The 25,966-nt window shown below is 42.7% G+C and overlaps 2 protein-coding genes across 3 annotated transcripts in view; one reads left to right on the plus strand and one right to left on the minus strand.

Moving 5' to 3' along the window:
• Positions 1-14,191, plus strand: part of FLT1 (fms related receptor tyrosine kinase 1) — a 98,565-nt gene extending 84,374 nt beyond the window's left edge. Inside the window, exons 19-30 of the mRNA XM_072326406.1 lie at positions 953-1,066; positions 1,814-1,902; positions 3,294-3,453; positions 3,860-3,957; positions 4,545-4,667; positions 5,336-5,447; positions 7,243-7,342; positions 8,653-8,758; positions 8,834-8,964; positions 9,229-9,313; positions 9,969-10,060; positions 13,947-14,191. Of these exons, the coding sequence (XP_072182507.1) occupies positions 953-1,066; positions 1,814-1,902; positions 3,294-3,453; positions 3,860-3,957; positions 4,545-4,667; positions 5,336-5,447; positions 7,243-7,342; positions 8,653-8,758; positions 8,834-8,964; positions 9,229-9,313; positions 9,969-10,060; positions 13,947-14,151 (1,415 nt within the window). The 3' untranslated portion in view covers positions 14,152-14,191. The remainder of the gene's footprint in view (positions 1-952; positions 1,067-1,813; positions 1,903-3,293; positions 3,454-3,859; positions 3,958-4,544; positions 4,668-5,335; positions 5,448-7,242; positions 7,343-8,652; positions 8,759-8,833; positions 8,965-9,228; positions 9,314-9,968; positions 10,061-13,946) is intronic.
• A 4,745-nt stretch (positions 14,192-18,936) lies between these two features.
• PAN3 (poly(A) specific ribonuclease subunit PAN3) overlaps positions 18,937-25,966 on the minus strand; it is a 75,501-nt gene continuing 68,471 nt past the window's right edge. For both annotated transcript variants that reach the window (XM_072326411.1, XM_072326410.1), the window contains 2 exons: positions 25,177-25,315; positions 18,937-21,977 (listed from right to left, as the gene is read on the minus strand). In XM_072326411.1, the coding sequence (XP_072182512.1) occupies positions 21,837-21,977; positions 25,177-25,315 (280 nt within the window). In that variant the 3' untranslated portion in view covers positions 18,937-21,836. The remainder of the gene's footprint in view (positions 21,978-25,176; positions 25,316-25,966) is intronic.

Below are 25,966 nucleotides of genomic sequence, written 5' to 3' on the forward strand. Positions count from 1 at the left end.
TGAGCTTTGTACATGCAGAATTCCCACGAGGTGGGACAGATGAATACTGAGTTACAGATTAGATGATCAGTTCTGTGGGGGGCCACCAAGAAAATCTGCTTCCAAAACGATGTTGAAACAAAGCCCTTTAAGACCAGACTCTGGGTTCTTTTCACCAGGCAGTTCTCACTCTTGGCAACATTCAAATTTTTTAGTCTTGGGTCTATGAAAAATAACACTGTGGTTGTTTATTTTTTTCCTTCTTTTCTTGCCAAAACACAATTCTGCAGCAGAGTTCTTCTTGGATAGAATGAAAAATTCTGCTCAACACTAAGTAGAAACTTTTATGTTCAGTTGTGAGATTCCTTATATCACTGCTGTTGCTATTAATATTGATCATATCCAGAAAGAGTGAGTTGCAGTCCACAAAGTTCAACCACTTAAAATATACGTGCCTGGTCTATGTCAATACTTCAGGCTTCTTGTGTGATCAACAGATTCAGAGGAGCTTCACCAAAAGGTGGTTCATCCCTTCCCTGAACAGGCGATAGCACTGATCAGCCTCTGGTAATACATTGCTTTACCACTGACTTGGGAAGTCAGCTAGTTCAGACTAATATGTAACTGTTAAGTGGCTGAAGTCAGGTCAGCTAAAAAACTACTCTAGATGGAGTACTCTTCAAACCTCTTTTTATTTTCTCATTCATTTTTTTGGCTGCAACTACAAAACATGTGAAAAATTCTTTCATTTCTAAATATATCCGAGTCTACTGGGAGGAAGTTGACCGCTTGACTTTTTTATGGGTTTTATTGCAAGTAAGAGGATGCTTGGCAGGGACAAATAGAAAATAATATTAGCATGTGAAATACATTTAGTAATGAAAGTTATTTCAGTGGAACGTGACAGTAAGTGGTAAAGCTCACTGGGACCAGTTCTTTGCCTTATCACATTGACCGTGTTTTGCATTTACAGAAGGGGCCACAGCGAGTGAGTACAAAGCACTGATGACTGAGCTTAAAATCCTGATCCACATTGGCCATCATCTTAATATTGTGAATTTGCTGGGAGCCTGCACAAAAAATGGAGGTAAAGAATGCGTGCTGCACTGAAAATGGTTTGACCGACCTCCCATAGCAGCCAGCTGGCCTTGTTGCTTTCCATTCAGAGGTCTAGTTATTAAATTGAAATATTGGAGCTCGTCCTCTGCTCGGTGAGAAAAGAGGAGGAGAGAAAGAAATATCTACTTATTTAATGAAGTGATTATCCTTTTCCCTACTTAAACTCTCTTTGAGTGTTAACAGGAGAAGAGCAAATATTGGACCACGCTGAATAAGGAGACACTTGTTGTCTTTTATCTCACCCACTCCAGTGCTAAGTCTCAGGTTAAACATGATCTGGACAGACTGGAGCAGTGGATATCAGCTGTTTGCCCCAAGTGATGAGTCACAAGGGAACAATTGTAAAGTCCTTCATGATATTCCACAAGGAAAATCAAAGAGCCAGTGAGAGTGGCCATTTGTTTTAGATATGTCACCTATTTTAGCTCACTGATGGTGTGTGGGCTGCTGCGCTCCAATCTGAACTCAAACTGACCAAAGAGGAAACAGAGGGTCCCTCAGGACCCAGGGTCATGACACAGCACTCAAAATTAGGCCCACCCCTACTCTTCACAAACAGTGCTGTTTTTGCTAGCATGTCCAGTGTCCTCCAAACAGCTTTCTGCTTCTTTAGGACATGCAATATCTATGGGCATGAAGGACTATTCATCTTCTCATAACTAAATCTCTCACGTATTACTTTACAATGCTTAAAATGCACTTCCTCTTTTCCCAGGGCCTCTGATGGTGATTGTTGAATACTGCAAGTACGGGAATTTATCAAACTATCTGAAAAGCAAGAGGAAATTTTTCAGCCCCACCAAGGTGAGGTGGCACACGCCTCAGGTTCATCTTGCCCAGCACGACAGCAATGCAGATGTCAGCCTCTGCACTGGTCTCCTTAGCCTCTCTGATACCAAAGGAGAGAAACTGCTTTTGGGTGCAGTTCACCTGACCTGCTTTAAATGTTTGATGTGGGATGTAATGCATTAAGAAAGGTCTCATTTCTTCCCATTGCCTATGCAAGGAGCCTGCTGTGATTAATGTGGACAGAGCCATCTCCAGTGGGAGGAAGTGAATCCTATCCAAAGTGTCCCCACATGCTCTCACCCCTCTGCTGACAAACCCATTCCTGCTGAGCATGGGGTCACTTTGGAGGCTCGTGTCAGTGAAGCTGAAGGAAGTGGTTTTGCCCACTGATTTCAGCACTGCTGGGAACACAAACAAGATAATGCCATTTAGAGCCAATGTTCCAAGACATCCTAATGTTCAGAGATTTGACAATAATCTTCTTATTGTGTGAGGAGCAGGGCTACCCAGAGGAAAAGAGATTAAAGTCTTGTCCTCACATCTCACAAGCACTCTGAATCAAATCTGCTGCCTGTTTCTTATTACAAACCTGAACCTAAATGTGCCAACTACATCCCTGACTGTACATCCAGCCAAATCCCCCAGAGGATTAAAAGATCTGAGGTGGCATTTAGGAACTTGACTTCAGAGCTGCAGTGCTCAAAATCCCTTTTCAGCCTTGCCAAGAGCTCAGAGGCATCTCATTACTTTTCACAAAGGTCCTGTGAATGCAGTGGTAGAGCATGCTGAGGAGTAGCCATCTCCAAAGGGATTTGGCTGAGCCTCTATTCCAAAGGGGGATGGAGCATGGCAGGGGAGAGAGATGGCCATGGAGGAGCCTGGCCATGCAGCCAGAGTGCTCTCCAGATCACAAAGAAAGCATTCCCAAGCGATGTTTTGTGTGTTCCATTAAATTGCCACTGACTGCTGCATGAAAGCATTAGGTGAAAGAAATAGAGAACAGCCAGTCACTTCCTTCAGCAGCTGTATTTCAAGTACTTTTGCTTCTTGTTGGAAACCTGGGCTTACAGCCCTGTGCCAGTCAATGCTTAGAGGCAAGTACCTTCTGCAGCCTGAGAGTAAAAGCCAACACTAGTTTGGTGGGGCTGGGACATCTGCACTTATGACCACTTCTCAACTCAACCGCCCATGCCCCTTGTCTCCAAGTGGAAAAGAAAGGTCCTTCCAGATGTCCTCAGGCTGAGAAGAGCCGCAGTCCAGAGCACGTATCCACCCACGAGCTATGCAAAGCCCCACCACATGGCGTGGGGTCTCTACCCCAAGGGGACTACACGTGCCATTGGGCGAGCATCTTGTGGTGCTCTTCTACTCCTCTGATGTTGTACCTCTTCTCTGCCTGTTTGAAGGACCCCACTCTGCAAGGAGAGCTGATGAAAGACAAAAAGGGTATTGAGCCAGTGGAGGGCAAGAAACAGAGACTGGCCAGTGTTACCAGCAGTGAGAGCTTTGCAAGCTCTGGGTTTCAGGAAGATAAAAGTCTGAGCGATGCGGAGGAGGACGAGGAGGGTAGGTATTAATTCCTTCCTGTCCCTACATGGTCTGTGATATTTTTACAACATACTGTGCATCCCTGAAATTTTTTTCCTCATTTATCACCCTAATAAACATCCGTGGGAGACACTCACAGGGTCATGTCCAGAGGGTACAAGATTTAAAAAAAGATTATTTCCAGGGTTACTAAATCTGACAGGAAAATGTGTGATTGTTTCTTCTGACTGCTCCTTATCTTTGGGGAAAACGCAGAGTGTGGGGTATAAAGCAAGCACTATTTTTGTTGCCAGTGACAGTGGGCTGACCTTCAAATACGACTCTATGAAGACTGAATTTATGAGAGCAATTTTATCAGTAACAGAGGGGAAAAATAACCTCCTCATGAGGGATCTTTTCAACAAACTCTTTTCTACCTGTGCAGATGCTGCTGAGTTCTACAAGTTGCCCCTCACTATGGAGGACCTGATTTCATACAGCTTCCAAGTGGCCAGGGGCATGGAGTTCCTCTCCTCCAGAAAGGTGAGCTTTGCCCCGGGGACTTTTCCCTGCGGAAGGATGGGATGTAGAGGTGAAATCACGTCTACGTTTCAGAGACACCTTCCTTGGGAGAGGTCCCAAAGGAAGAGCCATTTTCCTCTCGACATTATAAATATAGCCATGTGTTTATCCAAGTCTCCATAGTCCATAAACACAGGATCATGGCAGGAGGCAGTGGGTCAAGCTCATTCATTCAGAGATGATCTTTCAGGTGCAAATTGTTTTTTTCCTCAATTTGAACACACATCATATAGGAGCCCCAGATAAATCTTCATTTTCCTTGCAAACATCAAGAGGTTTAAAAATACTTGACTTTCACAGAATCACAGAATTCTTCCAAACTTTCCAAGCTTTCTGGACTTGCGAAATTTCTTGTTTTTTTCCCCAAAAGAACTGTCACTGTTTGCATCCATTTCATGTAACTATGGTTGACTTCCTTAAAAAAAAAAAAAAAAATTAACTTGATCTCTCAAATACTATTATTTTTAAAAAGGATATGGGAGACAGTCAGGAAATTTGTGGGCAGGATTAAGGAAATGCAGCCTGATTGTGAAACTGTTTTATTATAGTGCATTCATCGTGACCTGGCAGCCAGAAACATCCTTTTATCTGAGAACAATGTAGTGAAGATCTGTGATTTTGGCCTCGCAAGAGATATTTATAAGAATCCTGATTATGTGAGAAAAGGAGATGTAAGTCAAGATGCTGTTTCTTTACCCGAATGTTTATAACACCATTTCAAACTGTCCGCCAGAGCGTTCTGAAGACATTTGCATTTCCTGAACTTACAAGAGCTTGAAAGCTATCACAGCTTTTATGTGAATGTGATGTGTCATATATCAGAAAGTAGGTCTGTCCTCAAGCAGAATGCTCTGACACTGCAACTAGCTCACAGCCCTTGTTTGATAATGCTTCAGACATTTTCTGATGTTTGTCTCCTGGCTAGATCTTCAGTGTAATCCCCGTACCCAGTAACTTTCCTTCAAGGAAACCAGTCCCTCCAAAACAAGGCTCTCCTCCTGAATGTCTCACCCACCTGCCATCTGTACCCTCATTTGGATGTAGCTTTCAAATCTGACAGCGCTATGTATTAGCTGCAAAACTTTATTCACGTGGCTTGAGGACTGCTCAGGAGATGCTCACAGGCTGTGCTGAGGTGCTCCATGGGCTGCTGGTGCAATACCTGAAAACTTTCCCAAGAACATCTCCAACACCAACACAGAGTGATTTGTCTTTGGCCACAGGGTAATCCCCACAGGTTCCTGTTTGAATAGTGGTTATTTACATGACAATATATAGTTTATTGATTAAATTCCTGAGTCTCTGAAAATAACAGTCGGGTTTGTCCACTTCATTCCAGGCTCGACTTCCTCTCAAGTGGATGGCTCCAGAATCCATCTTTGACAAAATCTACAACACCAAAAGCGATGTGTGGTCCTATGGGGTGTTGCTGTGGGAGATATTTTCCTTGGGTATGTTAAACCTACTCCTGGGATCGAGAGGGGGCCAGGAAGAAGTCTGCTGTCAGAGCCAGACCTGTGTGTCACCTCAGCCATGGGTTTTAATAAGGAAAAACCTAAACCAGACAAAGGTGGGGAGCAGGCAGAGAGAATTGTGCATGTCATGCCTCTGAGAAATGAAAATGTTTGTGCCTGTAAGGGCATCAGTAAGAAAGTGAACAAGACGTAATGGCCTTAAGTCTCACAACGGGAGATTCAGGCTGGATATTAGGAAAGATTTCTTCTCAGAAAGAGTGGTGAGGCACTGGAATAGGCTGCCCAAGGAGATGGTGTTCCACCATCCCTGGAGGTACAGGTGTGGCATTGAAGGACATGGCTAGTAAGCATGGTAGGGATGGATTGGTGGTTGGAGTAGATGATCTTATTGGTCTTCTCTAACCCTAATGATTTTATGATTCCAAGAGAGCTGACTTGACAGGCTGAAAGCCATAAAGGTTAGCACGACTATCAGAGTACTTATCTTTCTGCCATGTCCAAAACCCAGGTTTCCCTCACTTCTCTCTAAACACATGAGATCTGCACACAGTGGAAAGGGTCAAACACAATGGCATGAAGATGCTGAAGGGCCTGGAGCATCTCTCTTGTGAGGACAAACTGAAAGAGCTGAGACTGCTCAGCCTAGAGAAGAGAAGGCTTTGGGGAATCTCCTCATTGCCCACAGGTACCTGCAGGGAACCCACTGCCAGCCTGAAGCCCTGGCCCGGCACAGCAGCCTCCCCAGGAGGACACATCCACACAGATGCTACAGGATGAGCTGGAGTGTTCAGTCTAACATTAACATCCAAGGAGGCTTTCTTCTTCATTCTTTCTTCTTTTTTTTCCCCACACTGAAAATAGAAGATGATACAAAACACACACTGCAAGGGAATTACAATGACCTTCATAACAGAAGAATCTTAATTGGGTTTAAAACAGAGACTGACAAATGAGGAGAACAGCAGAGGAAATAATAGGATACAATTAGCAGGACAAACAATCATTTATTACTTTAAATACACGTTGCTGGTTTGCCTGCCAACTAGTGTCGTTTCACAGTCAGCTGCACAATACCTGCTGCTTTTTCCTAACAGCCCCAGCTCCTGGAACCTGCTGACTGGCTCTCAGAGAAGGCTTTTTTATTTCCCCTTTTCCTGATGCTGTCTTGTCTCCAGGAAAGAGAAAAATAAAATACCACCAGCAGCAACAGGCTGTACTTTAAAACCACAGAAAGTAGGGAAGCAAAGCAAATGTGCAGTCATCTGATTTTAAGCCACAGTTTTAGTACTTTCAAGGTAGCTTTGAGCATTTGGGGTTTGTTAACTAACTGGAATTTGGGGTGATCCAAAGCACAGAGAGATCAGATTTATTTTTTCCTAAGGGATTCCTCTCAAGACAAAGTCATGTTTATTTTCCTGAATTCAGGTCAGGTGAACACCACCGATAGCCCTGGGTTTGACCCTGCTACCCTGCAAGAAGCAGGGCTTGGAGCATCATCATCAGTGCTTCTTCATCACTATTTTCCATGCCCTGGACCCTGCAGGCAGATGTTGCACACTCAAGGGTTTGAGTGCCAATGCAGGGATGGGGACTGTTGCTTGCATGTCATGTGCCAGGAGAGCTGAGTCTTCGTGTGCATTCTCCACCTAACTCGGAGATGGATGGATGGATGGACGGACTGATGGATGGATGTGGATGGTTGGATGGAAGGATATGGATGGATAAATGAATGCAATCATGGATGATCCTCTTTTCCCACTGTTGCCCCCAGGTGCCTCTCCATACCCTGGAGTCCAAATAGACGAGGACTTCTGCAGCAAACTAAAGGAAGGCACAAGGATGCGGGCCCCAGAGCAAGCCACTGAGGAGATGTAAGATGCCTTTTTCTACTTGCCCTGCATCCCTCCACCCTCTAGGGCTGCTTTGCAACATTAATAATGTATAATCTTCTCCAAAAAAGCACTCCACAAAAACATACAGAAAATTAATGGCCTCATATCTCCTTGTTGCCCTGGACATCTTGGCCCTCCCATGGGGCAGAGTGAGTGAACAGCACATTGAATCTATTAGGGCCACTCATAGTGGGATGTGAGTCCAAGGCCAGGGGTCCACAGTGACCATGCAAAGGCAGGTTCAGTGCCCTGGTGTCCATTCTCCTGTGCAGTCAGCATGCATGCAGCCTCGGCTAGCCTGAGCAGAAGAAGGAAGGTCACCCATTCCCATCCAGGTTTAGCATTTACTGACGTGCGCACAGATAAGTGCTGGAGGAATGTGACATTAGGAACATTTTCTGAACTTCGGAAGCAGCAGTAGAGGCTTCCTTGCAAACATGCCACTGGTGAGGGTCCACCCTTTCCTGGAGCCACTGTCTGATGGCAGAGGAAGGTGACGGGGACCGTAGCCTCCCAGCCAGGCTCAGCCTCCCTCAGCTCCTGCTGCCGGCTGCTGCCACAGCATTCCTGGAGGCTAGGGATCAGCTGAGGCCCCAGGTTTGCAGCCCCCCAGCAGGGAGTGTCCTGCCCTCATCTGCTCCCATGAGGGTGAACTGCAGCACATTAAACATGCACCTCATGGGGTATATCACATAGGAGCACAAATATCCAGGGTATTTTGCCCACCAGGCATGTCCTCAGTGCCTTTTTGGATGTTGCATCATGACTCAAAATAGCAGCACATGCCAAAAAATAGTTCTGGGAGCAGCAAGAGGATGCAAGCCAGCCACATCTATCTGGAAGCATTAACCATTGGCTGATTTTATTATCCCAGTGACAGTGCTCTTCCACATATTTTATTGCAGGAAGGAAAGCTTGGCTCAGCCAATACAAGGAAGTGACACATTCATATAAGTCATCTAAGGATGCTTTAACTTAAACATTGCCAGTTAATAGGTGTTTTATTCAAAGGTTTAATGCTTAATTAGGGATAGGGAAAAGAAAGTATGACTACTGGGCTAAGTTATTCAGTTGACGAGGTCTTCCTGGTGTCCTGTGGGAAGAAATCCATTGTCTCTTTTTTTTGGAAAGCTCACTCTTAGTAATAGGCCCTGGTAAGTGATGGACAGTGCCTTCATAAAATCTCACGGGCTCGGGAGTTAACTCTGTTGATGTAAAGCTATTGGAGCCTGCCCTGCCTTGCATCAAGCAGAGCTCTAACCTTCCATACTCCCCTTTTACCCTCACAGCTACCAAATTATGCTGGACTGCTGGCGGAGCAACCCCAACGAGCGGCCACGGTTCTCAGAGCTGGTGAAGCGGCTGGGCGACCTGCTGCAGGCCAGTGTGCAACAGGTACATGGGAGCCTATGAGATGCCACCTTGCTTATGTCCATGAGGGTAACGCTGCCCTTCCCTGCCCCCTTTTAGGAAGGCAAGGACTACATCCCACTCGACACCATCTTTGCAACTGAAAGTGGGTTTCCCCCTGTGTCTGATCCTTTGTGCAATGAGAAGTTTCCTGTTCCAAGCCCAAACTGCAGAAGCACAGAAAGAGTCAGGTGAGATCCACAGGATTAAGAATATGTTTTGGGTGGTCTGATGGGTGTTGCAACTTGCTGCACAGCATGGATAGGTCCTGACTGGGAGAAATCCCTGGACACAGCCTGAGCTTCCAGCCATCTAGGCTGCCCTGGGGTCTCCTTTTGCAAACCACTACAGTGGCTGCTAATCAAATAGAAAAAGAAACACCGAAAAGAAAAACAGCAGTTCCTGCTTAGGCACTTCACACTCTCACCCAAAGTTGTTCTCTTTTTGTTCAACAGATACATAAATACTTTCAAAATAAAGCCACCCCAGCACATAAAGACATTTGAAGAGCTTCCCATCAAGAAAACACTTGTATTTAACGTAAGCGACTCTTGGAAAAACTATAAGCAACTGTTTTTCTTCTTATTTGCATGGCAGATTCATACAAAGATGATCAAGGAGTTGTACAGCTTTGCAAGCTTTACTGACAAGACATGCAGAATCAGCTCTGTTTGCAGCAAGCATTCCCTGCCTGATCTGATCTGGCTGGTGGCCGCAGCCCTGCCTTGGTCCCACAGGCATGGGACTGCTGCTTAAAATCCTTTGGATTTGTATTTTCATTTGAATATTAGTGCAAAAGTTAGACTTCGGGGTTATGCTTCCTCTATAGGTTGCCGGAATGAACAAGTCCTAGTATCAGGCTGACAAGCTGGGGCTATGTCTATTGACATGTGTGCTGTGCTACTCGGGTGAGTGGGTAGTTTTAGTAAGTCAGACAAGATATATATGTTTTACAGTGGGAGGCAGAAAAGGCTTGAGATGCTCTCATGGCTGATCTGGTGGCTGGCCAGACCCTCACCTTGCTTTTAGGCACCTTTCTTTTATCACTCTACACCTGCATTAACAGCACCTGTATGTGTTCACTGCATCCTACAATGAGGACGGTTTAGAAAAGAAACAAGAAAACCTACTAAATAGGAATCGAGCCTGGCAGTTTTTAACAGCTAACAACTAATAAGTTTCTGTTTTCTTTAAGGACTACCAAGCAGACAGTGGGATGGTGCTGGCCTCAGAAGAACTGAAACGCTTCACATGGACAGGCAGCAAGCAGAAGTGGACACTCTTTGGGTCTGTATTTTATACTCCCTTTTGCTTTACGTTTGAGGTCAGTGTCCTTGCGCTGAATCAGGCCTAATGAAAGCAGCTGCGGTGTGCCCAGGCCTTGCCAATGCTCCTTGCTAAGATGTCATCAGAACCAGAGGATGACTGCAGTGGAAAGGGACCTCTGGATGTGACCTGGCCAAACCCCTGCCTAAGCATTTGGGTCAGGAGTCAATCAACTCCCACACCCTTTCTTCCTCAGAGAGGCAAATAGCCCTCAGCCCCTTCCACGTCTATTGCCCTTATGACTGGTTAGCGCTCTGTCCATCAACTCTGTGCCAGGCTGGGCAGGCATGTGCCACAGAGGCAGAGGCTGCAGGAAACCAGCCCTTGGTGAGGGGGAGGAGGAACACTTGGCTGAGGAGGATTTGCAGTCATTCCTGCACGTTCCCAAGGGCACCCAAGCTGGGACAAGGCTCCCATTGCTGGTTGCTGCCCTCTTTTTACATGAGTCAGCTAAGCACAGTCCATTTAACACCCATGGGCTCAGGATGCTAAAGAGGCAACTTTACAATAGATGGATGTGAGGGCCTCATTTCTCTTCCTGCCTTTAAGCACTATAATATATTGGCCACCTTCCTCCACCTAATTCCTGACAGTTGCCCAAGTAGGGAGTAAGGGCTGTGCTAAGCAGCGCACTGCACCAGCACCAACTCTGAAAGTAAGTGGGAGACACTTATTTCTCAGTGCTGGCAGTGCCTGCAGCTTGTTCCAGCTCTCTGCCCACAGCCAGCCCAAGCCTACCCTGGGCCCAGCCAAGCTGGCAGCGGAGAAAGACTGAGGAAGGCCCAGGCCCACCCCAGCAAGAGGTCAAGGCCAGTCTGGCTAAGCTGGGCCGCTCACCATCTTGCGCCAGGCAGCCTGGTATTGTCTCAGCAAACAATTGCAGCCAGCTGAAACATACAGCCAAGGCAGGGAGGTCATGCTTTGAGAAAAGCTCCAGTGACCAGGAGGGCAGTGTTTAAGCACACAGATACACAGGTGTGGGAGCATGCAGACAGGCCTGCTTGCACAGTCAAAACACACAGCGCCTTGCAGGGGCTGCTCTCAGTCATACAGCCAACACTATGGCCTCCCCAGACAAAAAGCATGTAATGCCTTTTCCTTTGGGTGGCACAGGCAGGATGGAGCGTGCCCAGCCTTCACTCCGGGATGGCTTTAAGGAGCCTGCTCGCCTCCATAAGGAAAAAATGCTTGGGTAGGAAAAAAAAAAATGGAACTCAGCCATGCCTGCTAGAATATAAATCCTCAGGGAACAGAGCAGTTGGCTGAGAACACACAAGGTCATCTGGCTGCAAGCTAAACAAGCATTGCTGCAGCGTTACAGCTGAAAAGCATTCATGTATGCCAACAGTGACCCCTTGGTGTGCACACATACCTAAAAGCGGCAGCTTTCTAGCTAAGCATCCTTTACTTCGGGGAAGCTGGAGCAGTACACACATACCTCTAAACATAGTACTGAACACCAGACAAGATAGAGCTTGTAGACGTCCTACACATGTAAGCTGATCTAACTCAATAACGCTACCTCTTCCCTTGTGCCTCAAGTGTCCTGCTCTGTGCTCCTGCCCTCTTTGTCCTGCTTGCTTTGCCTCGCAGTGAGCTGGTTGAGATTGCTGGATTATCATAAGGATGACCCTGAAATAGAAAGCAGGAGCAGCTCACAGCCAGCGCAGCTGTGCCAGTGCCAGGATGAGACGTGTGGTGGAGGCACTGCAACGCCTGGCTAGAATTGGAGCACTCCTTATCCCTTTCCATTCACCTCAGTGCTGGAGTTTAGGATGCAGATGCAGACAAACACATTCACAGGAGTGGCAGTGTCCTCATTCACCCCATCCCAGTACAGAACACAAGTACCTCTCCAAGCCCTGATGAGCCTTTCAGGCCCAGGTGGTGGTGGAGAGCACAACTACTGACCTGGCTGTCACATGCCTTGGACTTGCTATTGCCAATCTTTCCAGTGCCTGAAGTTATGAGATCTCAATAGACAGATTTGGGAGCAAAGACAGAGCAATACTCTAAGGTCACAGAATCACACTGTGGGAGCCCAGGTGCACCAGTGCACTCAAGGTAGAACAAACAGATGCACTCTACCGGTACAAAAACTGGTCAGTTAGCTTCAATAGAGGCTGAGTGTAGCGCTGAAGCTCCACAGTATTGCTTCAGGCCTTCAAGTCAGCCTTGAGATATGAGGTATTATTTGTTAAGTAATGAATCTCTCTGAATAAGCTAGGGCTACAGCAACAAAACATTGTGATCCGTGGCTGCAAGAAAAATCAGGTTCACAGGATGCAAGCCTGGTGAGCAATAAGAGGATCCAAGTTTGGTGATTTTAAGGCTCATTAGTTAGCATGCACACTGCACTTCTGCCAGCCCACTGCTCCTTAAGACTCAGCAATTACAAACGTGACTCACTGAAGCATTTCTTTGTGAAACCCTTTTTAAAAGTCCACCAAGGCTGTGACTAACCTTGTCACATAGCTATGGAATTTGTTCCAAGGCAATTACTTGTCCATCTGCCAACAGATGCAATGTAAAAACATGGGATGCATCTGCAATACTCATCATGAAGACTCCTCATGAACTCCATCCACCTACCAACAAATATGGAGTGGTCTGATTGGGAGGACCCTCCAAGCTTCCTACTGTAGACCTCACTCTCTACAAAACACATGGGCTTGTGGAGTTAAAGATGCAAGAAAGCATGAAATCTAAAGGGAAAGTGCTACTTCTCTGACTCCTGGTCAGGAAGGGCCCTGGGCTAATCACACATATCTAACAGGGCAAATTAGAAGTAAAATCCTGAGCTCTCAGTTTCAACAGATGTTCTGTTTTCAGTGGAATTCAAGAGTAGGACAGCCAAGCTTCTTGACCTTCTAAAAGGAGAAGGCCAAAGCACCCATGAACTTATAAACATAAGGGAGAGAGAATGTAATTTTAGGCATTATAGTCCTACATAACTTGGGATTTCACACTTAATCAAAGATGGAATTTGTCCTGGCTTGTTGCGTCTACAGGTAAAACTTCAGCATCCAAGCTCAACAGCACAAAACTTCTCTGTGCCTTATCTTTGTTTATCATTCAAAAGAGCCCTTTTAAGCTTGGAACTCGCAGAATCAGGGCAAGAAAGTGCTGTAAGGCTAACGGCATCTCAAGCTGTTACTCATCTGAGAAGACCTCCTCTACTAAAGGGCACTGCATTGTACAAAAGGCAGCCTAAAGGATAACCAGTTCTTTGCAGGACAGGAATGCTTTCAATAAAAAACAGCAGTTTGCATTTGCTGCTGAGGGCAGGCTGAGATATTGGGATCAAAAGCACTGGTCACTTGTCTTAAAAACTCCTCGTTGCACTGGGCTCTGGATACATCTATGCTGGCAGCTTTCTGCTTTAATCACGCAGCTTGAGACCTTTCCCTCCTTCACTCCTCCCACTCAATCTTCTCTTATAAAGCATGGAGATCCTCCCAGTGCTCACAGTTCAGAAGCCAGACACTGCACACTACTTTGTCCCACAGTGAAGTTTTGCTCTCCAACTACAGCCACAAACGAATAACAGAGCTTAGGCCTAACACTCAGCTAGTATTATGCACATAATACATACAATGAGCACAATCACTTTATTAAAGATATTTGATCACAGCATCTCTGCTCAGAAGGGGACTCGAACAGGACACAGAAGGGCTCTTTCAGTCCTCTGCTCTGCTGTCCCACTAAGCAATCCCATCTGCATCAATGCTGTTTCCATCATCTGAGAATAAACAAAGCTGCTTCTTGTAACGTGACTTTGCTCAAGTCATTATAACAAATGCTGGTGCACGTTAAATGTGCTAACAATGATGCTGCTCTATTTCAGCATGAAAGGTGTCAGTAGGAGCAAGGAGTCGGGACTTTCTGGATTAACAAAGCCAAGAAGCTTCTGCAGTTTCAGTTGCGACCAACTCAGCGACTCCAAGCGAAGATACACTTATGGGAACACAGTGCTGGAGAAAATGAAAGCGTGCCACTCTCCCCCTCCTGACTACAGCTCAGTGGTCCATTACTCTCAGCCGTCCATTTAAGTATTTATGGGCTAAGACTTACATAGCTTGCTCTGAAAGTAATGCCTCCTTTTTGTATCATAGTATCATAGTATCATGCGAGTTGGAAGGGACCTTAGAGATCATCGAGTCCAACTCCCAGGTTTCGAGCCCCCTGTGTAGCGAAGCGGCACTTCTACCCCTGCGCCACAGGGGATAATTCGAACCCGGGCCCTCCAGTGCCGCAAGCAGCAGCTTATACCACTGCGCCACTGTGTTGTTTTTTTTTCCCCATGGAAACTGCAGCAGATTCAAGAACAACAGCAGTATTTGATATAGCAAATTCTCAGCTCCAAAATGTTGTTTTTCAATGCAGTCATCACCATTAGTTGATTCATGTGGATGAGCTGACTGAGACACTCTTCATTTTGTGGTGTGACAGCTGTGCGCAGCTATCCGGATGATGCCTTGTCTTTCATGTCTTTGTCACCACTGCCAAAATGCACCACCCGCCACCTCACTGTGCTCACATCCGCTGTTTGGTCTCCATAAATGTTCAGCAAGCTTCTGTGAATGTCAGTGGGTGCCATCTTTTCTGCATGGAGGAAATCAATGACACACCTTTGCTTTAAATGAGCTTTCATGTCAGATGCCATTCTGTCAGACTGCCCCTCTGCTGCCATCTGTCACACCACGATACATATCAGAACATTGCTGGGAAGGTTCCATCTCTACTGCCATACCACCAGCATCCACCTGTGATGTCATGGACCAGCACGATAAAACAGGAGGCATTACTTTTAAAGCAGTCCTCATAATACGCATTGTTTTTAAAGATTTCTCTAAAATAATGCCAGTTTAAACATGTTGAGCCAAGTAATTTTAATTATGCTGAAATTTAAGAGAATATCATTGACAGTCTAAGTGATCTTTGTTTCTACAGACTGCTATATACATGTACAAAACATAGCAAAATACTAACGCTTAGGCCTTGATTTTCCTAATGCTGAAGAGCAGTAGCTGTAATAACTTTCCCAGTGCTTCTGACAACCAGAACAGTCGTCATTACAAACAAAACAAGTTCATGGTTTGGTCCCTTGGCAGCAGAAAGGCATGCAATGCTGCACTAATCCAGCCTCTTGTTAGGAGAGGCAGCTGGGATGAGCCTGTAGTATAAAGCATCTTGGAATTTGCACCCTATTGCTTGGGTCTATAATGAGGCTATCTGTGTATTGCTGAAAAATGAAGGATGCTCAGAGAAGAGAAAAACAAGCAGCAGATCGCACACTATGGTTTTCAGTGGAGATTCTACTTTGAGATCCTTTGGGGAAGGCTATTGCTCTGAATGAGCCAGATTGGGATGAGACACCACACGTCTCACTGCTCCAAAGGACAAAAGAGGGAGGGGAGTCTTGCAAAGTGAGAATTTCAAGACACAGTTTGCAAGAATACAAAAGACCTAACTAAGATCAGAGCCAGTGCTACAATAAAGAGGGAATGGAGATCAACACAGTTTGGTCAACCCTACTGGAACTGGGTAAATATTCCTGACGTTTTGCACTTTGTCAATATGCCAACATACATACACTGGAAACAATCAACATGATACGCTAAAGCCAAGCTCTGTCTGTGAAATCTAGTGGGCTTCCTAACACTGCACTGAGTATGTTTTGTTTATGGGAATCTGTCTGAAAAGACACTATGGCTACTAAACTGCATTTACTTAAAGTATAAATTTCTAGAGAGTGTCCAGAGTGCAATGGGGTTATTTAGAAGTTGCACGGCAATCTGGAAAGTTAGGGCAGCTTTTTCTGTAATGCAGGCAGTTGAATTTCTAGGTTAGTTCATAGCATGTGTACAGGAATAAAAATGCATCACTGATTTATAAGACTTTTGTATAGCATCTCAGAAAAGACGTGAATGTTCCCTGTTCAAGGTGTGTAGAGATGCACGACCCCCCTTTCATCTTTGAATTCAATATGAACAAGGATTTGGCCATTTAACAGCACTGAAACATTGATAATGTTACATAGGATTCTGACCTCTTGAGTCAGTTAAGAAGCTGTGACCTTAACCCATTAACAGACCTAAAGGCAAATGATCTTTTGTATGTTTACAAAGGAAAATGATCTCGTGTATGCAAGTAAAAGAAGTATGTACTGCTACTTCTAAATTGTGCATCAGTTCCACTTCCTCCTCCCCAAAACATCACCAGTTTTAAATACAAACTATTGCACCACCTCTTCCTGGTAAAAATAAAAGCCGAAAACATTCAGAGAACAATTTCTTAAGTCCAGTTCAGCAAAAAAACTAATTATGGGATAATGCATCTCTGAAGTGTTTGCACAATGTAAATATATAAATACGCTTTTGGTGCATAAATATTTAAGAAAATGGCACTACAAAGATGACTTTTATATGAACCCCCTAAGTTTCTGTGATGTGAATAACTCTTATTTTATCTCGCATTTTCTGTCTTCGTATAGATCACTAAATTCATGCAATAAAGTTTGCTTTTTGGAAGAATCTCCCAAATTAGTTAATCCAGCATCAAAGATTACTGCAGCAGAGGGTTAAGCACTGAGCAGCACTAAAACACCAAATGTACCAGTCTTGTGAGCAAATAGGAACATGGAACAATTGCACAGAAGGCCTGCTTTGCACAACAAACTTCACACAGCGACAGACACTTACCTGTACTTCTTCCCTGTGCGAGTGAAATCCACTAAACTCAGTATATTTAAGAAATGCTTGCTGCTGACTGGAGACTAAAACTCAACTCTGCCACCAGGAAAGCCAATGTTTCACTGTGGGGGAAGACAAATCAGCCCAGTGACAGATATCCCTTAGCGGTCCCCCATCTGCTCGCACAAAGCTAGGAGTCACCAACAAAGCCTGTTCTGAAGTGGCGGTGCCACAAACTAGCAGCTCACACCCAGAACCTGTTCACTCTTGTGCAGAAAACCTCCAAATCCCCACCCTGGATGCACAACCCAGAGAAGCTGCCCCTATTTAAATGTTCTATCAAAGGCTCTATGCCATGTTTTATGATTCAACTACATCTCCAAACCATGCTGAAATGAGGTTGAGATGGTATCTTCTCTGGAGACACAGAACACAGTGGTGTTGACCTACTGCTGTAGACATTCTGCAGCTCTTGCTGCACATCACTAAGAAAAACTAGAGGACAGGAGCTTCCACTGAGCTTAGCACAGCGTTATATATATATAATGACTTGGGTTTTAAGATCATTTAGCCAGTTCATCTAGTTCCACTCCCCTTGCCACAGGCAGGGCTGCCAACCACTAAATCAGGCACTAGACCAGGCTGCCCAGGGCCCCATCCAGCCTGGCCTTGAACTCTTCCAGAGATAGGGCATCCAAAGCATCTCTGGGCAACCTGTGCCAGCACCTCACCACTCTGTCAGTGAATAACTTCCCCTGACATTAAACTAAAAGAGGGGAAGATTTAGATTAAAGACCGTTCCCCTTTGTCTTATTAACTCTATCTTCTCCTGTAAACAGTTGGTCTCCCTCCTCCATACAAGCTCCCTTTAAGTACCAGAAGGCTGCTATTATGCCCACGTTCATCTTGGCAGGGATGCTCAATGAGCTATTCTCCTAGGAACTCATCCCTATGGATGCCATCCCTTCCTTCTGCCATATCAGCTGCTCCACTCAACTTGGTGTCATCAGCAAATTTGCTGAGTGCACTCAATCCCATCATCTGTGTCACTGATAAACATTTGCAAGAGTACCAATCCCAGATGGATCCCTGGTAGACACCACTCACTGGCCTCGACCTGCACATAGAGCTACTGACAACAATCCTCTGGCTGAGATCATCCAATAAATTCCTTATCTATTTATCAATGCAACCTTCCAATCTAACTCTCTCCAGTTTAGAGATAAGAATGTGGTGGTCGACCATGTCAAAGACCTTGAAGAAGTCCAAGTAGATGCCATCACTTGCCTTCCCTTTGTCCATCGATGCAGTCACTCCATCACAGAAGGCCACCAGGTTGATCAGACATGACCTTTTCCCCTTGGTGAAGCCATGCTGGCTGTCTTGGATCACCAGTTCCTCCCTCATGGGCCTTAACGTCTCTCCCAGGAGGATCTGTTCCATGATCTTCCCAGGCACAGAGGTGAGGCTCACCAGCATGTAGTTCCCCAGGTCCTCCTTTCTCCCTTTCTTAAAAATGTGAGTGATGTGTTTACCTTCTTCCAGTCACCAGGGACTCTGCATGACAGCCACGACTTTCCAAATATGATGGAGAGCAGCCTGGCCATCAAGTCTCCAGATAATAACATTTCTAGAAACAATGCAATTTAATGGATAAGAACTCCTTATTAAATGAATACTAATTACCAACTATTTCATGTGTATTGCACAAAGTTTCATACTGCATAAGCGCAGTCAGGATTGGAATAAGATCTTCTACGTCAATCCAATAGTAAGTCATCTCACCATTGCACGTTAACACTACAGCAAAGAAATTCTGGTAAATGAAGCTGTCAATTACTTGACATGCAAATTATCAAGATTTATGTTAATTAATTAATATACCTTGCCATTGAGTTGACTAAGAGTTACAGAAGTGTGTATGAACATATCAGCATCTATACGTTCTAGAATAACTCGTGCACTCCACGTGGCAAGCACTAAAACCTATTTGTGAATCGCAGCTGTTTAAACTGGAAACAAAACACAGAAGAAATGCATCTGAACACAATACAATTCCAGCATAAGAGACGAAAAGCCCCACATGTAAATTCAATACTTCACGTTGTCATAAAAAAAACAGAGACCACGTTGTTTCTGGTATTCTTTATTAAAAATACTGCTGTACACATGAAGAATGAAAACAGGATTAAAGATGAGTAACACATATTGGGATCATGACATCAGAACTTAACGTACTGGTGCTTTTTAGGGGAAGCAGTTGACACCTGAATTACCAAAACAAGGGCAAATCAAAAAATATATAGGTACCCTCAACAAAATATTTACAATATAGTAAATACAGCAACAGAATTTAAAACCAGTACAAAAATTAAAATGACCAACATCACATGATTTCAAAGGTTGCCCCGTCTGTGCTTTTAGCTGTAAGAATAGGAAGGTTAGGATTAAATTTCCCATCTAGGAGGACACATCCTGGTGGCTCTGCTTTATAAATACAGACGTATATAATTCTTCCTATGAATGGACCAAACTACAACTTCAGGACAACCTTCTAAATGGAATTAAAATGGGGTAGAAGGGCTCTCCCCCCAAAAAACACCCAAGCTGAACTTCAGACTGTTTAAAATCATTCCCAAATAAAAACCAAATGAAATAAATAGGAAAAAAAAAAAAAAAAAAAAAAGACAAAAAAAATAATAAAACAAAGCAACTTTTTTCTTTTTTTTTTTTTTTTTTTTTTTTTTTTTTCTTTAAATATCCTTTTATGTATTACCTGACACCAAATATTTTCTGGCTGACATTATTTACGTATGAAAACTTATTAGCTGTCTACCTTTTAGTTTTTAAACCAAGTCCTGAGGTTAATAGGGGCTGAAGCAAACTGACATTATGCAAATACACACAGGTTTGCAATTTAGACACGTCTTGCAGAGGGCGGTTTGCTGGTCTAAAAAGGATGAGAATTGAAGCCCTATGTGACCCCTGCCTTACACTTGCACAAAATATTGGTCCACAAATTAAATTTTCAAAGGTTCCCAAACCCCACAACTGAACAGATGATCCCCTTTCATTTTCAAAGAAAACAATACTGGAAAAAACCTCAGCCCGCTTATAAATTAAGCATTTCATATTTCTTCTAGAATACAAGTACTTCTTTTTTGTACAAAAGAATTACAATATGATTTGTCAAAAAACATATAAAAGACAGCTGCTCTTCCTCAAATACATGAGCTAATGATAAAAGACTGTTTTTCATGTTCACTTTTCAAAGTTCCTGTTCCTTTTACATTAAAAAGAACATTCTGGCAACTGTTATCGTTTGAATATTAAACATTATGTTCCTTTTAAAATTCATTTGATCAAATGCAACAATAATCGATCTTTAAACTCAACAACTGATGCTACCTCACGTGGATTCAACCACGTTCTCTAAAACGTGTAAAGCACGTCCCTAGTCTTCAAAGCTTTCGATGTGACGAGAGTTGCTTTCCTTGATGCAAGTCTCAAGGCGGAGAATCACTTTAAAGCTTACAAAAGCAGACAGAGAAATATTAAAAACTTCTCTGAAAACTACAAATATCGGGAATTATTAAAATTGATGCCAGTAACATCAGTTGCAAGTGCTTAAGAGTCTGTCCTGACCTTTTGAGTTTCCACATTTTCTCCATGGTGAGCACCCAGTGCTATTAAAACATTCAGTGCTGGGAAAGGATCGATACAGTCTTCACTACTGCTTTAAGAAAGAAAATTCCTACGTATTTGGCAGTCTTCAGTATCAAAGTGTAGGTGTTTAACTAGAAATCCCACGAATACCCAAGTTTGGAGACAACTGCACGTCCAAATATTAGAAAGGTAATTGAGGAGGAAAATTCCAGACTTTTGAGACTGAATTACTTCAGGAATATTCAATGTATTGAGTATTATCAAAAGTAATATTACTTTGGGCTAAGCAGTGACTGCAAAGGCACAGCAGATCATTATCCCTCCAGATTCAGGCTGTAAAACTTGAAAAGCTCTTGATGCCAGACAACTGCTGTGTTTAGTTAATCTTCTTTTAACAGTGTCTTTGTATCTGTATCCAGTGTAGCGTACCATAATAAAGCTGTGGTTCAAAGAACAGAACTTTATACAAAAATTATACTGTAAATAACCTAAAGTAATACACTCCTGAAACTTCAGGCATTTAAACACAATTTCTTTTTTTAAAAAAAATCTATTAAAAAATTGCATAAATGTAAATGCTTCTGACTAGCAGGAAAACATACAAACATTTCTTAAAAGGCGATGGTTGTGTTTAGAGCAAATTTGATATGCTCCTTAAATTACAGATGTTTCCCATGATGCTATTTTCGTCACTTCGCTTAGACAAAGTTTAATTCAAATAATAGGGAACTTTCTTTTCCTTTTTTGCTTTTGGTCAATTCAGTGATACTTCAAGCTGATCCATTTTAAAGTTTCCATCTTCTTTTTTTTTTCCGAGCTAACAGTGGGTGGCATACAGAGCTTGCATACAACACACTTTTACAGAGGTTACGAACTAAATGGTAATTAATAGAACACAATCTCTATTAAATTATTTACCTGGTCCTTTATGCTATTCTGGGTGCAAATAATATCAAAAATGAATAAATTTTGCTTTATCCTCAGTGACAAAAATGTATCCCAGAAACGTCCTTGCAAAGAGTTTCCCTTAAGTATACAATGTGGCAAAACTTCAGAGATCAGAAAAGTCTTAAAAAAATTAAAATTAGTGCATATACAAGTGGAAAAAATAAAAGCAGGAACATCATGCACCTGATGTGTTCCTTAATCTAAAATAAATTCTTCACAGATAAAGCCTCCAATGGCAGCCTTAGCTCTAGGATAAGTGAAACATTCTTCCCTTCAAGTAACAGTGTACCTGACTGAAGTGCAAGCAGCTTTGCTCATCTCCTGTTTGTTTCCCAAATGTGAAATGAGATGACAACAACAATTCAGCTGTAGTGCAATTTGCTATTGGTTAAGTTCCTCAGCAATGTCCTGCATGCTTTCAGCAAATACTACAACTGACCATTTGCGGCTGCAATCAGTTCTTGAAAAGTATTTTCAAAGCAGCGTTTTAAATCGCTGTAAGTTACCACAAGTACACTCTTCTCATCTCTGGAAATGAGGCTTATTTTTTCTGGCACACCAGCATCTAACTGTAACAAGAATGCAAAAGATAAAATAAAAGAAGCGTGAAATAAATGGCAAAACATTTCCCCAATAACAAAAACAATCGATTTCTTCGCAAGTACGCTATTTCGGTGCAACTCAGATCCTTCCTTTCTTTGTTAACACAGCTGAGCCCAAGGAGAACAACATACTTGCCAAGAAATAAAGACATTTTGGTCTTAACATGATGGACATCCCACACCTGTGGACTAAGTTACCATTGTTTTCTTCCTTGTCCATAAAGCAAGTAATCCTGCAATACTACTTCCCCCTGTACAGAACATCTAGTAAAATTTTCAGAGAACACCTGACGAACAGAACGTTTGACATAACATTTGCACATCATCCACTATATTTGCACGTAAGATCCACATGCCTCCTAGAAGAGTAGGTAAATTACCTCTTGCCCATTCTAGAAGTGAGTTAATGGACGGACCAACCCCAAGTACTCTGAATAACAGCAGAAATCCAAATCTCACAGTTGTTTTTTTCCCATAGCAGACACAAACTAGTTCAAGCCTTCTGTAGAGTACACTTCTTCCCTTATTCTAAGAAAAACATTACCTACTTACAGTCCATAAATGAAAGGATAATTCAGGCTTAAAGTTTAAAATCTGTTCCACATTTGTTTTCATGTTTTGTTCTGACTTCTCAAATACAGTATTAAAATAATACCAGAACTGAGTTGCATGATCTTCCAAGCAACCTCCATGCAACTCCTGTCACCAATATTTGATGACAATTGCCTGTAATAGATGCAGAAACACTTTTGTAATGAAATCTATTTAGAAAACATGAAGCTCCACAAATGGCACATCCTCCCTTAAGGAGGCTGCTGGATTCCTCTCACTAGGAAGTTTCAGGAACAGCAGAGAAGTAGCAAATTGGGATGCATGTGTGTCACACATTAGAGATATATCACAAAGTCTTAATTCAGAGCAGAGAAACATGGTAGTTAATGTGCTGGCAGTCCCTTCTGACACTTTCTTAAGATCTCAGTTTGCAAGACACCTCCAGCAATGGAGAACTGACTCTTGTAATGAAAAGCTTTGTGGCTTGATATGTCGATATTTCCAAATTCTGATACTACAAACTTTCCAGCTCCCATATGGATGGTGAGGCAGAGGCAAGTAGGGTATTATATCACTGAGATGATCTTTGGAAATACAGCCCCAGCAGGATTAAATAAATGTAACATTGTACCGACTGGCAGAAAGACAATTACATTTGGCACTGAGATGTTGGCTGCTGTCTGAAGCAACACAGCAAATTAGAAACTGCTTACATTTATCTTCTAAAAATAACATTCTGATCATAACCTTAAGAGCTGTAACCTCCCAAATGTAAAGCTTCTGCTTTGTGAATAGCTTAGGAAGACAAAAGAAAGCCAATTAGCTTTTAATTCTTGTAGAGTGGGATAAAACTACAATTCCCTTTCAACACCCATTACAAAATGTTATCATGTTCAGGCTGTGTGAGAAGCTGTCTGCTGTTCACACCGTCTCTCACAAAACTGGCAAAACATCTTAATAAGCTTAGCATTTGGAAGACCCATATTAAGAAAGCCACACAGCCGACTAGAAAGGTTTATGACTTTCTTTTTGTTTTCCTCTGGATACATAAATCGGCATCTTAGCAAAAAACAAAAAGATTACAAAAAAATAGTTTTGGAAAAAAATAAAAAAAAGAAAAAACAAAAACCCCAAGCTCTTTTGAAACACTGGAGTGAGTTTCATTCAAAAAAGAATGCTTCTGGAGCACAGCAGGAAAGCCCAAATAACCACTTCTAGTAGTGAACACTATGATTTCAGAAATGCTCTGTAGAGTGTGTTTCTGAAGCAAAGTTCCACAAAGCCTTACATTTTTTTGTGTGTTGAGCCCACAACCACAGAAGAGAAGAGCCTCTGTTTAAAAAAAGATAAGCCATGAGCATTTGCAGAATAAGGCATTCTTTGACATAGTCTTCTACCTACAAATTCAGGACTGTTCACCACTTGTTACAGAGTTATACTGGTTACTGCTTTCAAATCATGATGACATTTCACCGTTTGATTAGCAACATGCTGTTGCTTTAGCCTCGTCAATCCCTTTACTGCCCCTCTTAAAGCGATTACAGACACAAACTAGAGAGATAAAAATGGGTTAAAAATATGCACAGCAGTGGTCTAACAGCAGATAAAAAGCTGTGACAGTGTAGAAAGAGTTTTAACTGTAATTACTCAGCTGTTTCATACCAATGGGTCTGAGTATGTACAAATGTTTGCGGAAAAGAAAGTTGGTTACCTAATCCTAGAAAGGAAAATACAAGCCACAAACTATACATTGTCAGTGTCTGCACTGCCACTCTTAATGTAGTGAGTGGAATGACCAGGAGGCTACAAAGAAAAGTAGAATCTTACTCTCCTACATGTTACTGAAGTTTGATAAAACAGCATAAGATAAGTTGAAAGCTGATCTGACCCAAGTAAATAAATCAGTTTGTAATTTATGGAGCAAAACAAGAAGCTCTACAGTAACTGAATCTTGTAGTCTACCTTCCATCTCCCGCTATTAACTGTGAAAGCGTTTAGCTAAATTTTGTGAGTGGTGCAGCTCTTAGACTGCAAGCCTATGGGTTTTTACCAGAAACAGGCTTAACATAGTATGCAACAGAAATTTTCCTCACTGTCCAGGTCAGTGATGGATTTTACTCAAACTTCAATTGCAGTTCTCCCCCTGATATGCCCTCCTGCCTTCCACTCTGGTCAGCACAGTTGAAGAATGGACCCTCTCACTTTATGACAATCTTATATGATAACTATATCAAGAGAAACCTCTCCCTGTAAAAGGAGTTTTATGGATCCTTTATGCTGTATTGAAAAGACCAGAGTAGCATAAAGGGACCAGCATTGCTTATCCACAATATTCAATGCATTCTAGGATGAAAAGGTTAATATGTAATCTCATGCTGTATTACTGAATTCCAAGTATTGACATTAACGTACTACTAAGTTTATTTACAATATCCATAAATGTTTGAGGATTAGCTTCAAGAATACATTGTTTTCAACCAAAATAGGGGAAAAAATAACCATCAGTTAAATCAGCAGAATTAACCTGCCAATAACAACTTGCTTTGAATTGGAATATCATTCTAAAGAAATTCAACCCATGCAGTTTTTAAAAGCTAACCCAAATACAGTGTACCTTGTTAAGACATGAGATAATGTGACTGAGGTCAATCCAAGGAGTACCCGCTTCTGTCACCTGATGGAAAAGGTGATCTCGAAAGAGCTTTAGTAAATACCTGTCTCCAGTTTCTGACCACGTTGGGTCTTTCTGAAACCTGGTGTAAAACAAAGGCTCATATTAAAATTCAGGAAGATAGGACAAAGCAAAGCTCATATATACACACTACTGTGCTACCTGATCGAGTCACCCTGCTATTCTGCTGAGCTTCCTGTTAAGATCTGCAACGACACTAGTATCTCCTGCCACACTGTCAGAAGATGACACATTCAAACCTTCTCCAAGGATCTGAAGTTAATGTCTATGAAAGGCCCACAGAAAAGCAATGGAGGAAAACAGTGGCCTTCTTTAACGAGTTTACTATGTAAATGTTAGAAATTAGCTTTGCAAATACAACTCTTGCAGCCAAGTCTATTCAATTATGCAGAAAACAATAATCAACAGAAAACCGAACAGGAGCACTCAATTGTCAGTTTGTTTGTTTTTTATGAGGTAATGCATAAAAATTAACAGGTTTAAAACAGATATCTAGATAATTAGCTGCAGCTCAAAAGAGCTACCCTTTTCCTCAAAAGCCATCATTGCTCACAATGAACAAAGAGGATTCAATTGGAAGCAAATTTGGCATGCTTATGTGTTATGTGTAGTCTTTTCATTTATTTAGTATTTTTGTCAAAGTTGCTTATCTTCCTTTTTACAAAAGTTAGCAATTAACCTCTGAAGAGGCAAATATGAGGGAAAATGTTCA

The sequence above is a fragment of the Excalfactoria chinensis genome, chromosome 1 (genome assembly GCF_039878825.1).
Source record: "Excalfactoria chinensis isolate bCotChi1 chromosome 1, bCotChi1.hap2, whole genome shotgun sequence".
In the NCBI taxonomy this organism is placed as follows: domain Eukaryota; kingdom Metazoa; phylum Chordata; class Aves; order Galliformes; family Phasianidae; genus Excalfactoria; species Excalfactoria chinensis.